Source organism: Poecilia mexicana, unplaced genomic scaffold (assembly GCF_051168715.1).
Source record: "Poecilia mexicana isolate PSO_F unplaced genomic scaffold, ASM5116871v1 scaffold_3, whole genome shotgun sequence".
Lineage (NCBI taxonomy): Eukaryota > Metazoa > Chordata > Actinopteri > Cyprinodontiformes > Poeciliidae > Poecilia > Poecilia mexicana.
Window position 1 is genome coordinate 17125197 of NW_028263372.1, and position 17247 is coordinate 17142443.

General features: G+C 38.6%; 1 protein-coding gene across 1 annotated transcript in view; it reads right to left on the minus strand.

Annotated features, from left to right (window-relative positions):
- Positions 1-10318, minus strand: part of LOC106928208 (eph receptor A6) — a 63263-nt gene extending 52945 nt beyond the window's left edge. The window contains exon 1 of the mRNA XM_015004307.2: positions 9672-10318. Coding sequence (XP_014859793.2) covers positions 9672-9750 — 79 coding nt within the window. The 5' untranslated portion in view covers positions 9751-10318. The remainder of the gene's footprint in view (positions 1-9671) is intronic.
- Between the last annotated feature and the right edge of the window lie 6929 nt (positions 10319-17247).

The window sequence follows — 17247 nt, forward strand, 5'->3', positions numbered from 1 at the left end:
AGCTTTGAATGTCTTACAAAGAAGACACAGTTTTAACCAACTAGAGTTATTGTCAAATATAAAACCTTCCATAAACCTGCCAGATCTTCACATGAATCTTACAACACATGCAAAACCTCTTTCTAATTACAACGTAAACACCAAGCTGTGGCTTAACTCTAATTCACAACAGATAGAAGAGATGCAAAGACTCTGGTACAACAGAACAAAGAAAAAATATTAATTAAACATTAATAGATGATAAACTATAAATCAATAGTTCATTTATATGCCATAATGAAGGTACTAGGCAAAGACTGTAAACAGATTAGATTAGAACATGTAAAAATAAATAAAACTCATGTCAAAGTTTGACTGTAGATTGTTTGATGAGATGGAAGAGGCAGAAAAGCGTGTCAAACTTGAGAGTGAACAAAAAGCAGCATCTTCCTACAACATAATCCAATTACACTAGTGATTCTGATAAGAGGAAAACAAAAGAGATGACAAAAATGTTACACTTAAAGATTAAAAAAGGCTTATATCTGACAACTTTTTTATTGATTTCATTGATAACCCACAGCAGGACGATTAGGTGTAGTGTGCTGTGATAATAATTTTTTAAAAAAATGGAGATTGGCTTTTTTTTTTAGCATCTAACAAATCTGTGTAACAGTATTACCCGCCAGTTGGGAAAATTAATCCATTAAATGACACCTGTGGGGTGCGCCTTTACCTGCTGCGAGTGCATATTAAAGCCCCACAGCTACAGGCTTACCTTGTATCTTGCTTTTATTCAATGCGCCACGATCACAAACACGAACATCAGTCGGTGCTCTGGGGTGGCATCATTAACCACCGTACAGTCATGCCAATAATTCATGCCTCTCAAAGCTAATCTGACATGCTGATCATTTCAAAAAGGCACAAACGACAGAGTCTGATCTCAGTATTAGTGCCTGCTGGTGTTTTTCGCATGAGCATGCTCACTAGCGTCTGTTCTCCTGAATCCAAAATGGCAAGGCGTACATACAAACATAACGCCTGTAGCTGTCTGCACTCCGGTCACGGCTCAGGCATGGGGAGAACCATTATCGGGCCCATGCTATAAGCCCCCTGAGCCAATTTGAAGTGATGAATGTGCAATTTCCTTTGTCTCTCCACAGCCAGTTAATTACAATCTCTATCAATAAAGTATGTCCCACTTCAGTGGATAGACCAAAGAGTCACATCTTCAGATGACCCGTCGCTCCGGTCTGCACCACAGACTTTTGGCGAACCCAGATTCCTTAATGGGGGCCGGGCCGTTTTAAGAGCCACCTAGATAACCAGAGAAGATAAACGCAGTGAGAGACTAAATTAACCACTTTAGTATTTACAGAGACTTCACTTAGCCTGAATTCCCTGCTGGTAATTAAGGAGTGAATAATAATAAGATTTCCTTCCCTGTGTTGAAAGGAGGGCAAAAAGAGAGACAGGGGAGGGAGAGACAGACAGCAAGACACAATCATATTGATTTCTTGACCAAATTAGAACAATCTTTCATAATCAGGAGCAATGTCCCATGACATGCTTGACAGTGCAACATTTTCCCACTTGTTCTCTTTGCACATCCTTTTCCTACTCAAATATATACCAATGTGCTTGCACAGCAATGCAGTCAGAAAATAATTTAATACAGAAAACATCTAAGGAGCCAAGAAATAATGAAGCAAGCCTGAAGAGGTTTATGTAATGCACAGACTTTTTCAAGTGCCCACAGACACACACACACAAATGGAGCAGCTACTGTTTTCAAGAGTCACTTTAGTTTCGTCTAAGTATTTTATCTGGGTGAATAAGTTTCTGCTGCTGTCTCTTCAGAGTTTTACTGAGTGTTTTGGAAGCAGCGGTATAGCAAACACTGGGATGTCCAGCGTGAGATTGTAGGTTAAATCCAAAACATTTTCTGATTCACTGGATATTTAATTTTGGTGGTAGTTTGTCAATGGCCACATATTTTACATCGCCTCTACCTGCCTGTAAATTATCACCGAGTGTCTGTTACTACTATTAAGTCACAAAGTGACTTTAGGCATTCATATAAGCGGACTGATTCTGATTGGCTTCACGTTTATTCTCCCTAATTTTTTGCAGCTGGTAATGAACAGAACATGACCATAAAACATTTTGTGTCTGACCACATTACTTTCAAAATTAACGCCATCTTTCCTCATGTTGTTTTCCAGTTGACTTATTTAAAGTATATGTTGTTGTATCCTCATAAAGAATCTACCTCATGCAGGTGAGATCCACCTAAGGAACAGAGCCAGAAAAGTTAGCAAAATTTGTTAAATCCCTTATAGATGATTGTCTTGTATTTGTATTTAAACCAACAAGGTGGTATGTATATACCAATAATGATTCTTGATGTATATTCTACACATACACGTATGCAAAACTTTACCACCATTTAGTGCACACAATTATTACATCACCAATTGATTCATTTGCATACTAAATTTTTATATTTGTGTTTTGCTGGTGCTGTATTCAATTATGTGTCAACATAATTTAGGATGTGATCAACAAAAAACAACAACACACAATTCGTTTTTGTAATAAGTATAAGTAAAGTCTGGTAGTACGTGGTTAAATTATGAAATATCACATGTGCATTTATAAGTTATAAGAAAAAGCTTTTTTTAAAAGAGCTGACAGGAAGTGATAAATTATAGAAATTCCTTTAACACGTTGCTTTACACAATTAAAACAAAAACAACAGGCAACCACAGCATCTCATGCATTTGATATTTTTAAACAACTTTTTTAAGTAAAACAGGTTAAAATAATTTGATCTGTGTTTTGTTTGCTGTTCTGCAGCAGTGTGACTCTGCTGGAAGCAGTCAGTCAAAAAGTACATGATAATGAGTTTGGAGTGCATGTTTTAACCTCAGCAGTCTCCAGATATGTAACCACATTTAGTTTTTTTCCTATAACTTTAGTAAATACTCTTTACTTTCTAAGCTTAAGCACAGGTTTTAAGGGCAGACTTTAGACACCAACTGAAAGAGCAAAAAGGCAAAAACAGCGAGGGGAACCTAAAAAGTCACAAGTCAAGACAAAGGTAATGTTTTGAAAAAAAGTGAGGTTCATTATGTCTATTAAATGTGCAAGGTGTGCCTGGAAGACATATTAAAATGGAAGCCTCTTCATTTCAAAATCCCCTCATTTTATTTTCTGACTGATTAACACAAAGCTTATTAAAAGAAAACACTTTCCACCAAATCAGCGATGAAGAACATATCTGCAGTGTTTACAGCGTCACACCTCCAACCACAAGCTGTGAGATGAGACTTTATACACATTGATGGTTTTATTTTTGAGGTGTTAAAACTAACTGAAGCGTAGTGGCTGAACACCGAGCCACAGGCCGAGCCTGAAGGAAAAGTTCGCATGTGAAGTGGGTCACACTATTAAGAGACAACCTAAGGACCTGGAGACTTTTTGACTTATGCATCAGGTCTTCATGTTGGATTTAAGTGGACAGGCAACATCTTTTAGTCAACTAACCTGTGCACAGGGACTTGTAGAAGTATTCACATTCCTGCACAGCGTCACATATTGGCATGTTGGAACGGAGATCTCCAACATGTGTCACTGGAATTTGATTTAGACCTCAATTTTAAAGCAAAATAAAAAATTAAAATGTGATTTTAAAATGCCATTTTACTCTGAAACCGCTTAATAAAATCCAGCATAACCAAATGCTGTCAGAAGTCACCTAAATGATGAATATAATCCCCCTGTGTCTAACTTAATTGCACTCTATTGTTGGAGAACATGGGTAAACGTATGGCATCATCAAGCCCAAAGAGCACACCAAGCACACACACAGGTCAGAAATGAAGCTGTGACTTAAACAATTTAAGTTTAAAGCAGTTTTAGATGTTCAAACAATGTGCAAATCTTTGATGATCTCACCAATCCATTTTCAGGTCTATAACTTGAAAATGGAAAGAATATGACATATTTGTAAACCTACATATGCATGATTGTCCACCCAAACCGACAGATTGGGACATCAAGAGACCAGTGGTAACTGGTTGAGCTGCACGGATCTAAAGCTCAGGTGGGAGAATCTGATGGCAGGACAACTATCAGTCATGCAGTTCATAAATATGACCTTTACAGAAGAGAGTCAGGAAGTGAGCCAACGTTGAGCGGGAAGCCATGACAACGGCCATGTGGGGGAACACATCAAATGTGGGAAAATGGGAACTTGTCAGATTAAAGTTGCTTCTCCATTGTCAAATCTCACTCTAACCAGTTAATGTCTGGTTTGGTCCCAGTTGTGACCATCTCCGTCTGTTCCTCACTACTGAGGACGTGTAATGTGGGCGGGTCGTCGTGACCACGCAGGAGTTTTGATCTATTCGTTGATGATCTTAGCAGCAACACTCCACAAACTAAACCCAAAAGAAGTCCAGTGATGGCTCAAACATAATGAAAACAATTCAGATTAGCTGATTCTTTTTTCTGTAGATATAAATATATCCATACCGTGGCACTTTATTTTTTTCCAACATGCCAACCTTTGATTATGTCAAAAGACGTAAACCAATATTCATAAATGATCTTTATTTCAAAGAAAATTCCAAAGAATAGTCACACCAAACTAATATTATGTAGTTCCTGAGTTTCGCACTGGTAGGCGCAAAATTATAAATCTGACAAAAAGTTGGCCGGAGCTGCACAGTTCCTCGTTTCTTCATTGCGCGCCTGTTGTTAACAGAGAGGTGCTGCTTGCAGGGCCTTGAAATCACAGTCATTCTGCTGCAAAAGTTGACGCATTTGTTCCTGGCGCTGCTTAAGATTAAACTCATAATTACGCTCCTCCACACTGAGCAGCTCTCTGACCGCAGATGGCATGTCCGCCAATGCAATGCAGTGGCTGAAATGTTGTTTGGAGTTTGCAGGGACATAAATCAAGGGTCAGTCATCAAATGGAGTTTACTGTCTATCAAGAGCACGCTTCGTTCCGGCATGTCCTAGCCCTGAGGTTAGTAATGAATCCGGTCGGTATGGACTGGAACAGAACCAGAACGGTGAAAGCTGCTTGAGTAGAAAAGTTGCACAAGACTTCACGCCAAATACCATGGAGGAAAAGAAACACTAAGCATCAGCTCTATTCAGTCAGCGAAGCATGGTAGTGGCAGCATCATGCCATCACTTGCAGCAGAGACAACGAAGATGGTCTGTGATGTAATCTTGGAAGAGAAAATATATTTGAGTGTTTAAGTTTATGAAAGACAGTAAGATATGAACCTTTAACATAAAGTCAGAGCAACGATTGAAGGCTTTAGATAGCAACATGAGATAAAATAAGACAGTCAAAGTCTAGACCTATATGAACTCTTCATCCAGTTTGACTGAAACTGTGCTATAAGAGACAAAGATTTGTGTTCATTAAAATGCTAACCTGGCAGAGACAAACCCCAAAAGAACTGAACCTATAAAAGAAAAGGTGATTCTACAAAGGATTAACGTAAGAGTGGACCAATCATAGACCACACTATTTACAGCTCTTTGTTGGTCTTTCACGCACAGTCTCGATAAAATAAAGTGAAGTGTTCTGATAAAATGTGAAAAATTTAAAAGTTGTGAATTTCAAGACACCTGGTCCCTCGGGAGCCTTTCAGAGTCATCACAGATGCCTATTTTCTGCTTCCTAAACCCAAACGATCAGAAATAGGGAAAATCTATGAATAAACTGAAAAAGAAGATGCTAATTATCATCACGTGAAAATGAATTAGATGACTGCAGCGTTGTTCTACAAATGTAAAATAGAATGACTGAAAGGGCTTAGCACATGAAAGGCTGAGCGTCTTAGCTGAAATACGCTGTAAGTCGTTTGTTGTTATCAAAATAAAAATGCATCAAAACTTGTGTTGTGGCTTTGCAGCCATTTTTTTTAATCTTACACCGAAATGTGTGGAGTGCTGTGGAGAGGAAATGAACTTTAGGTCAACATTTATGAATAATGATGAGGTCTACCAGTGTTTAAGGCCAGAGCCTTGGGCTTTTAGACAACGTCGTTTAAACACAAAGACACTCAGAACCATTCCCGCTGACAAAATGCTTTTTAGGAGTCCATTTGCAGTACAATGCAAAAACACGGCGATAAGCCCTTAGAACAGGTAGGTGACTTGAGCAGACCAGTACGTAAATGCTTAATGGATCTGTTGCATAACTAAAAAAAAAAAAAAAACAGCTTTTCTGTGCTTCAGCGTTACGGAGACTTGATTAATGAAAACACAAACTTTTTAACCAGAATGTGCTGCGATAGATCACACTTTTTAAAACCAATATTTCAAAAGTGCAGAAGCAAAGGGATGTGTGACCTATTTATACTAGTTTGACAAAATAATAAGATAAACTCCAGAAATGAGTGTGTTTTCAAATATCCCATCATGACCTTGAAGTATATGCTACTATTATTACAAAGACAGTTTCAGGTTCAACATTTATTCATACACGGTAAAACCACCTAAAACGTTCCTGACCTCAAAAATCTAAACCACCTATAAATAACCGGTTACATAAAAACAAATGATTCTCCTCCCTCAACTCCTCAAATCACAAGGAGGAAATCACATTCATTACAAAGCTAAGTGGCACGTATTGACTCCTTCTCACTTCATTTTAAACATCTCACGTTGTCATTTTTTTTTCTTCTTCAAGTTTCCCCTGAGTGTACCCGCTCTTCTTCCAACCTGTCACCGGCAGACAGGCGTCCTGGTGGGAAAACACACACACACACACACACACGCACACGCACACGCACACGCACACACACAAGAACAAGAAGAAAGAAAAAAAAAAACAGAGTAAAAGAGACTTTGACATTTGGCTGTAGTGAGAAGGCTCATGTCGTCTTGGAAAATGTGTGTCCTAAACATTAGGCATTCAAAGGAGGAATGTTAAACTCACCCTCGCAAATGTGCAAAGTGGAAGATGAACAGATTACATTAAGGCAACTTTTTTTTTTTTTTTTTGCCCGTGTGACGCTGCGGCTGAGGAGAGATAACATTATTATGTCCTGTGTTCCTCATGCATATGCAGCTGCACAAGCTATATCCAGTAGACGGCAGGGGAGGCGAGTGAGAGATTGCTCAAGTGAATTTTGTCAAAAGTAGGCAAACATAATGAAGTTAAAAAAAATAAAAAAAGAGTCACATGGTGTCTCTCCATGTATGAGCAATCCTCTCCAGACTGGGAGAAACCTCTGATATTTTTTATACTCTGTATGAACTCATCAGGAGGAAGACAGATGCACCTCCAAGGCACCAGCTGACAGAGTTTGCCAGAGGCTTACATCTACTGTAGCATTCAGTGGCCCCCATTGCAGTGGGGATGTTTACTGCTCTCAGACTGTGGAGGTGAAGGAGAACGTCTGATTTGATTCTCCTGATAATGTATCAGCATAGGCGTAGGAAGCGGGGGGGACGGGGGGGACATGTCCCCCCCAATATTGGAGAGAGTCACATTCGTCCCCCCCAATAATTTCACCGCAGTTGCGAAGAATTTTAAAATCTTCCACTCGCGTGCTTTTATTTTGAAGGCGCATAACAGCGCATTCAGCGGAGCGCTTCCTGCCCCTCCCCCCTCTGAACGGCTCAGAGTAAAGGCAGCAGCAGAGAAACTCCGTTAGAAGGAGGTAAACTGTCTGTCAGGAATGTTGCCATGAATATCGCTCGGTTATAACGTCTTGTTGTCAGTTTACTTTCATATATAGAACTAAATCTTTTAGGTTAAGCCGTTTTAATTCTGGGATATTCAAATGTCCAAAATTTTACTGCTAACTTTGTTTAACAGTTAGCTAGTCTAGTTACAATGATTTATTTAATCAGAATGAGACTGAAACAGCAGCGAAATTAGCCTTTTTATTATTTAAAGTGAGCAACACCTGATCATACTCGTTCACTTAACATGTATTTACATATTATATTATATTATATTATATTATATTATATTATATTATATTATATTATATTATATTATATTATATATTTAGGAGAACAGCAGTGCTAGAATGATGTTGAAGAAAGGTGAAGAAGCTCTGGTGAGGTCTTCATTTAGTTTATTGAAATATAAACTAAATGAACTGTTTTTAATTTTTAAATAAACTATTTTATTATGAGAGGAGCAGGTCAGGGAAGACATAGGAGAGCCAGGTGGAGTTTCAGAGTGTGAAGATATAAAAATTATATTAATTTCAATAAAACCAGAAAGGAGAACAGGAGGAGACTGATGTCAGGTTGATTTCTTTCAAAGTTTCAATATTTTTTTCATTATTTCCACACCATAAGTTAATGGTTAGGAGACAATAAAAAAGTGCTTGAGGAGAGGTTTAAAAATAAATTCATGAAAATTTTTGCTACACAGTAAATATAGTTGAGATGAATAATAATGTATACATCTGAAAATTAAGTTGTTTAAATTCTCATTCTGTATGATAAAAACATTTTTTATATATTTAGTTCACATTCTGACACTGTACATCACTGTAGTGTCTGTTATAAATCCATGAATCCATGCAGGAACATCAGGCTCCAGAGAGTCAGAGGGAGGCAGAGACAGAAACGCATATCTGTAGATATTTTAGTTAAATGTTTGCGGGTGAATATGACAGGGAAATAAACATTTAGGCTTTTTGCCTCAGTGTTTTTAATGGATCTTTGGTAAGTTACTGAATGCAGGGCTGGAAAGTGAGACTGAGTTAACAGTGAGGAGCTAAGGTGTCTGTTAGACGTGAAAAGTATAATTTTTATTTATTTTGTAGATCAAACTGTTGCACTGATGTAGAGAGATGTTCAAGAAGAACAAAACTTGTTTAGATTTTATTTTTGTTGGTCAAATTGCTGTATTGAGTTTAAAACTGCTGAGTCTTATTTTATGAGCTGTTTTCTACTTTGGTTTTAGAAAGAGGTAGAACCAGTTCAACTACCAGTCAATTTATATCAAATCTGTTAGCCTGTCTGTGCTACCAGAGTATTTAGCTTGCTAATTGTGAGAGGCAAATGCTAAAGTGAGTGTTCATCCTGGAATGACGGTCATCATACTATGCATAACTTTAATCTGATTATTGGATTGTAAATAGTAACGTGTTAGAATACTTGTTACTGAAACAAGGGTCAGATTAGAGTAACGCATTACTGATATGTTGATGGCATAAATAGTTTGACATTTCTGCTTAAGATATTTACTGATCTGTCAGGTTTCTGATATGCGTCCCCCCCAATGACAGACTCGTTCCTACGCCCTTGTGTATCAGTGCTTTTTACATTATTCTGGTCTGTTTTGTGTTCTGAGACTGTAATTGATGTTTTTGTTTGTTTGTTTGTTTGTTAGTTAATTTCCGGGAAATACTACAAAAAAAATGAAAATACCATAAAATAAAATTGAGGTATTAGACAAACGTTGCATTTAATAATAACAAAGCACGTGTTTCATCGCGGTGCAGATATTTGTATTTCTGCGGCACTCCGTGCTTTGTTGCGAGACAAGAGTCCCGATTCGTGGTCGAGCTGAATCAACAAACTGTCGTCTGTTTTGACGTGTAAGTTCAAAAGTCTTTAATTACTTTAAATGGCTACATCTGCTTCACAGCCTCGCTCTGGGTGCGCTGTCGTTGCGCGGCACCACTCACCTTGGTTGGAGGCTCCCGGGTCCGTCAGGACACTTTTAAGCAGGAGGAGAAACACGCAGTATTTCCCAGCGGAGCGCATCGTTGAGTCAGACACAAGCGCGCTTTGAACTACACCGTCGCTCAATCTCAGCGAATAGATCCACGAAATGAAAAGTTGATGGGGGTTTCATAAAGACCGGGGTGAAAAATAGCTCTCCAATATCCAGAGTCGGGAAGTCACGGCTGAATCCACAGGACTTGTCTTCTTCTTCTTCTTCTTCTTCTGTCGGGCATCCCGGATTCCCCTGACAGGATGCAGACAGACAGACCGATGATTTAAACGACAACCCCCCTCCCCCCCCAAAAAAAACAATAAGTGCAAAAATTCTTGCTTGAGTTGCAGTAAGTTATAAAAACAGTCATTTAAACCTAAAAAAAAAAAGACACTCTAGAGTTGATGTCAACAAAGGCTATGAAGAGTCACTTTACTAATTTCGTTTTTTTTATTATAATTATTATGTATTATTATTATTTCAAAATATGTTATAAAGTGGAAGACATGAGGGGGGAAAAAATCCGGACTTTCCGTCTCACTTTCGGCCAGTGCATCCCTCGCTGTGGCTCTCTGTATCAATTTCTGCATCTCTCTCTCTCTCTCTCTCTCTCTCTCTCTCGCTCTCTCTCTCTCTCTCTCTCTCTCTCTCTTCCCAGGATGGGAGAAATGCTCCTGCGCAGCCTAACAACTCGTTTGCCCCCCCCAACTCCCCCCCCTCTTCCTCCACTCCCCACTCCACAGCCAGAGATTCTGGAGCCAAGTCCAGACGTGCAAAAATAATTTGTCCTTAGCGATATTTCTCACTGTTCGTCGCTGAAAACGCGTTGTTTCCATCAGACGGAAAGTCTGCGGGGTTATTGATTTGAGCAGGGCACAGCGGCTGCAGAGATGGAGGAGGGAGGGTGGGGGGGGAAATATGAAGCCGTTATTACACTGACATATCAAGCCTGTGCACTGGGTTTTACCTGCATTGAATTATGTTGTAGGAATAGTAATGTGTCTGGGGCACTTTCTATTTGTGGTGGTGGCGGAGGAGGAGGAGGAAGGGAGGCAGATGGGTTGCAACTAATTCGATGGTGGGTTCAGGGTGCAAAACAGAGCAGTGGGGAAACGAACTCCATTTTTGAGTTTTGTTCATGGATTAGTCAAAACAAAGACCAGTTTTTGTTTTTTTGTTTTTTTTTTTGTTTGTTTTTTAATCTTCTCTTCACCCCGTCCAGGCTGATTACCCCGAAAGCTTTCACAATACCGGAGGTGGCTCTTTATAAAAGTCAACTGAGATCCCCAGTCAGGGAGGAGATGCAGTGACCTTTTGGACTCCAAAGTAAGAGCTCAGCTGATAAGGTGCTGGGGGTCACATTAGTCACTCTCCGTCTGTTTGGCTGAGAGGGGGGTGAAATTGCTGGTTGCTCTGAAGTTGGGAAAAGCTCAATCATAAAGAAACCAGGGGAGAAAACAAACATAGCATGTACTTGGCAAGGTTTTTCTTGGCTTCTTGTTGAAGTCAAGCTGCTGTATTGTTATCTTGGTGAGAAGTTTATTTAAAGAAAAAAAAAAAACAGAAATGTTGAATCTCAGTGGGATTCCTTGTTAAATAAAGGTCAAAGACATAAAAAGAGAAATTAAATGGATTTCTTGGTTTTGTGTCAGGCTTTGCATTGACCTTTATCTGTGCTTGTTGGCAATTTAGCCAATTTTAGATGAAAGCAAACATGTAATCACAAACCTATTCTAATCATTATGAAACTCAATTTAAAAAGAAAAACAAACAACGCATGAGCTGCTTTTTCTGACTGAACTTGAACTTTGGCTTTATTTAAAAAGGGGGCGATGTAAAACCCAAGTATAAATGTCACCATTTGAAGTGTTGCATCCGAAAACTATAGCTAATTCACACGTGCAGTTCCTAGATTGTCGATAAAACCGTATCATAAAACCGTCATTATCACACTTCCAGTGTGAGCAAAATCACCATGACAAAATACTCCTTGGGGGGAATAATAAGTAATCTAAAATATTTTATTTAAACTCTACTTGACAATGTTTATTTGCCAATTTCCATCTAAAAAAAAAAATTAACTGAATAGTGAGATCAATCAAAAGATTATTAATAATAAATCAAAACGTCCTGCTTTGGGCATTAGTTGACCAAAACCAGCAGGCTGCCCAAATCCTCACTGACTGTGGAAGCTTCTCACTGGATCTCAAGCGATTTCGATTCTGTGTCTCTCGGCTCCACACCTGGATTTTACAACAAAAACTGAAAATCTACTTTCATCTGAAGAGATTAAGTTGGATCACTGAGCAACAGTTCAATCTTTTTTTTTTCCTCCTTACCTCAGTTAAGATGTTTCTGATGTTGTCTGCAGTTCAGAAGTGGTTTGACACGAACGATGGGACAGGTGTAGCTCGCGCCCTGGACGCATCTATTGAGACGCCTTATGCACACCATTTAAACTCTTTTCTTCTCTTCACAATAATCTTAAGGTTGAAATTAATAGCACAATTACGTGACACATTCCCACCGTCATGCCACCCTGTTTCTGTACGTCGCGCTGTCAAAAACTAGACAGCGCTGTCTGTCTAGTTTTTGGATTTGTTTCCGATAGAACAATCCCTCGTTGTCTCTCCATGTGATTCAGTGGGAACAGAATATGCTTCAGCACCAAGGACAGTTACATCGACCTTCAGACTGTTTTGCCTCTGCAAGTTTCATTCAATCCTCAGTGGAATAGAGAAAACTCTTTGTTTAAACAAGACTAAACAAAATTTTTTTTTTAAATCCCTAAAATTATGAGTATGTATTACATTCACTCTCCTTCCGGTGACAGTGGTTGTCAAAGATTGCGGCTGTATGTGCTCCACTTGCAAATATTTGAGTTGGCTAACTAAATTACAGTTTTCCGCTTCAGGTTTTAAGGGATTATGTTAAATCTTTCATGTCTATTTCAAACATCCTCTTCAAATAAAACTATATCTCGATAGTGCAAATATAATTAACCCCGAGATCTGGTTTTTGTTTAATATTCTGTCTTTCTGTTTTTCATCTTTCTCACTCTATATAATCATTTTGTCTGTTGTTTGAAAAACTCCAAGTAAAAGGCTATTGATTCCTGTGGTCAACAGTGGATCTCTTCCCCGCAGCAGAAAGAGTAAGGAGAACAGTTTCTGCTGCTATATTTGTACTATTTTTGGTCTTTAAGCGCCGTCTGTTTGTCGTAGACGTGGCATTGTTTAAAGCACAATGCCCTGAAAATGCCCTGGAAGGCTCTGAGAAACAATGTAGAGTGGGGATTTATGGTGAAATGCCATTTATCATTTTTCAATTTTTTTATCTGCAATCGATCATTCAGTCTGTGAAGCTATTGTTTTATCCCAAACGTCACCAAACTAACCAGGCTTTATGTTCAGCTTTTAGCTTCATTCTTGGAACCGTAAGCTGGTTGAAAATTGGAATTTAGTCATGTCATATTATCACACACACACAAAAATAAATAAATCACTGATTGTATATTGTTAGTATCAGGTTCCCTTAAGCTTGTTTTGCTCAATATATTATAGCAGAGAGCAGTGAAATAGAGTTACTGAACTTTTGAGGTGATTGCTACAAAATAAATGTCCCTTTTTTTTTGCTATCTCAATATACAGGCAGCACATTCATCTGAATCATTTTGTTACAAATTGAAAATTGAAGGAAATATATTTTAATTAGTTGAGGTTGATTGTTGTTAAATAAATAGCTGTGATCATTAGTGTGTCATTTTATGCACTTGGAGCTAGATTTGTTTTGGAGCCTGGTAAAACTTACACAGCTTACATGTTATCCTAAGATTGAGAGAAAATGTACTTTTTCACCATGGCTGTAAACTTTATATTCTCACCATATTTCATTCTTTACTTTTTCTGCTAGTAACATTATTAACTTTTAAAATAACTTTTTTTTCTCTTTTAAAAATAGCACAACTATTCCTTATCTTCAAGTAGAAGCATAGCAAATACCGTTTCTTACAATAAGTCATATTTGACAAAAAAAAAAAATGCCTGCAGAAAGATTAAAGGTAAAATTAAATGTAAATGATTAACATCTTGCTATTGGCTGCACTGCGGGTGTTTTCAAAACGTAATAGAGATCGAATTGAATAATGTGTAGCTTTAGGTCTTAATCATCCTTGAAAGGATATGATTAAGTAATGTCGCTGTCATTGATCACTGCTGAGGGACTTATGAAGGAAAGTTAACTAGAGCTTGTCAGGATATTAACCTTATTAACAATAGTTTTGTAACTCCTGCTAAAGTACAAGACAATATTTGAAAGAAGAGTAAATCCTATTAAGATTGTTTCCAATCTTAGTGATTTTACTTTTTCATACAGTCAGGTATAATACAAATTGCTGTGCAGTGGTACAAACACTGGACCAGAGAAGGTGCACACAAAATCATACAATAAATAATCAAATGGATAAATTGACATAAGGCCTTTGAAAAACAAAAAAATAAAAAAAAATCAAGAAATATTTCAAATCTATACCTAAATAACAACTAATTGCCATGGTTGCTGCTAACTTTAAAAGCCTGGTTAAGACCTGACCATTACGCAGAGCAGGATACTTTGAAATGCACTTAGGTCTTTTGAAGTTGTAGGTATAAGTAAGTGGCAGCAACAGACAAATAATAAATACAGTCCTGTGATCTTTCAGCATCACAGGACTGTATGACCTGTGAAAGAATAAACCCTCATTAAGCCGCGGGCAGGGATTATCACTCTCCACTTGCAGACTGACTGGGACCATTAAGAGCTTCGGAGCATCGTCGCTCGAGTCAATTTACTCAAATTGCTGTGGGACAACACAGATTTTGTCAGACAAACATGCCCGATTGTTCCTAATGTAGTTTGCCTTGTCGCTCCCAATCTTTGCTTGCCATTCACATTTGTCCTATCTTCCTTTTTGATCATTTCTTCATCCTGTCACTGTTCCTTCCTGTATCTCATTAGCCTTCAGCTCTGTTGTTCATCCCTCTAACTTCCTGAACAGCATCACTGTTTCTCTTCCCCTTCTCAGCACCAATCGCCCAGTCCTTCCCTTCACATCTTCTGCTGTTTTTAGAGTCACCCAGCCACTAACTTATCCACAGCATCCGTCTTGTCCTGTTATGTGACCTCTCTCCTCCTCCTTTTCCTCCTCCTCCTCTCACTCTCTTCTCTTCTCAACTCTTCCCTTTCCCTCTCGCCTTGCTCCCACCCTCCTCTTTCTGAATATTTCATGATATGGTGGCACACTGCTGAGGTGAGGAACCTTCCACCGTCTAGAGCTCGCACTGCACAAATATTTACTCCCCGAGCTGAGCTTAGTTGAGCGTTAGAAAAGACTAACTGTGTGTGCGCGTGTGTGTGTGTGTGTGCGCGCGTGTGTTTGCCTTATAAGTCACAGTGATTACATGTGACACTGGCCCCAGAGGGTGAGGGACGTCTTTCATTGTAGCCTACATTGATGTTACTCCCTGTTTGCAGCATGCATAGATAGATAGATAGATAGATAGATAGATAGATAGATAGATAGATAGATAGATAGATAGATAGATAGATAGATAGATAGATAGATAGATAGACACTGTGCTCTGTTTTGGCTGCCAACAGTGGAGCTCAATTGCAGGTCTGGAAGAACATCAAAACACAATTAAGGGCTGACATGGAGCTGGTCATGCAGAAGAGCGAGGACACAGGAAGAAGAAGAGGAACTGGAAGGAGGAGAAGTGCTCAGTGGAGGACAGGCGGCGGGGCGTCTGAAAACAGAAAGGGAAAGACATGTTTGTTTTCTCAGCGGTTGTCACTGCCTGGAAATACGTGAAACTGTATAATTAGAATTAACAGCTTTATGTAAATTTTAAGAGATGGGTTTGCAACGACTTCGTTGGGTGACTCGGTTTGATAACGCAGCAGTGCGCGAGCGGTGTAGAAGCCTCTTCCAGACAAAGAACAAGGCTGAGAAGCGAAAAATAACTTGAAATTTGTGAAGTGCTCTTTTTCGAGGCGTAAATCAAAGAGTGCTGAGTAGTTTCCCCACCCACACATTCTGAAGAGATCGTTGGCTCAGCATTTAAGTGTAAGCACAACTATTCAAATTACTGTTAGATTGAAACACTGGAAGTATTACTGCTATAAGAGGTAAACAGAATCTTTTTAATGAAAAGTCTCACTTCACTGACTCTCAAAGAGCAGTATTAGGTATTTTCCAGGCCACTTTATAGCACAATCAAGTAATTAAGTTACCTTCAGTAGTTTAAAATACTGTATGTATATAGACTGGTAACAATTTTACTACACTTTGCTTCCTACAGAGGGTCTGGGCTCTCTACTATTGAGAAACAATTGCTTCCTGGTGGTGTGGACTGTGCTGAGGTCTTAAATTTCACCCAATTGCTAATGTTTACTTCTGACGTACGTAATGCACCAGTTCGACGCTTGGAAGCTTACCGGAAATTGGCTGCACTGCAAACATCCATCCTGCACCACGAAGAGAGAAGTGCTGATCCATATGAGGGGGCTGTTGATGTTAATTCAATATTTGTTGTTATTTTGCACAATGCCCTCCCCCTCACCCCTTTAGCTGTGTGTCTGAAATCTTTGACTCGTTTGTGTTGTCGATACCGTATTCTTAGTTAGCAGCCACTTGACAAAGCTTGACTTCATTTTTTCTGAGCCAATTTTAAGAAGCACGTAGAATGCAAAGGTGACATTTATTTGGAAATAATATATTCCTTTTGGAGATTCATGTTTTGGAGATTCATGAGACCCTGGAGATTTTTGACTTCCTTTGCCCTCCTGATTACTGTCGGTAATGGCAAGATAAATTTGGCATCGCTTGTCACAGTTCCAGGTCTGAAAGTGTTTTAATTACTACTCTGACTGTAAAGGTGGTCAAGTTTAGAAAGTTAACTAATCTTCAGCCATTTCTGGACCAACACACATCTGCCTCACTTTAATGAAATTTTCTTGTTTTTTTGAATAGCAGCTAAAAAAAAAAAAAAGTGTAGTCTGACATAATAAAAATAAAATCTAATTATGTGAAGGATTTTTTAACATCTTTGCCAGGAGCCCTCAAACAGTTGGTGTGGAGAATGTTGTAAATTACAGGATTACAGAAAAAGCAACTGTAGAGGCAACAGAAAGAAAATAGAATAAACAAATCCATCTTTCCTGTTGCTGTTTAACAAAACGTTAGCGAAGCCACACGACCATTTAAGCGACCACTTTTCAGCTAAATGGCAAAGTGAACATGATTAAACTTAAAAAGAAAGGAAATATGGCATTTGCCATATGAATGCATATATATGTTAAGTTCAATATCCATTCTAGTCTTGTTCTGCCCTTTTGCAAGCTTGTAGTACTTGATTGATAAATCTTTTTTTCCCCCTTCAGGGGCAAGTTTGAAAAAGGTCACAATTAACATTTGCTAATGTTCTTTTGTGATCCCTAGGAAGAATAGTTATAACCATGGCAAATAAACAGATTCACACTAAACAATACAGATAACATACATTTCA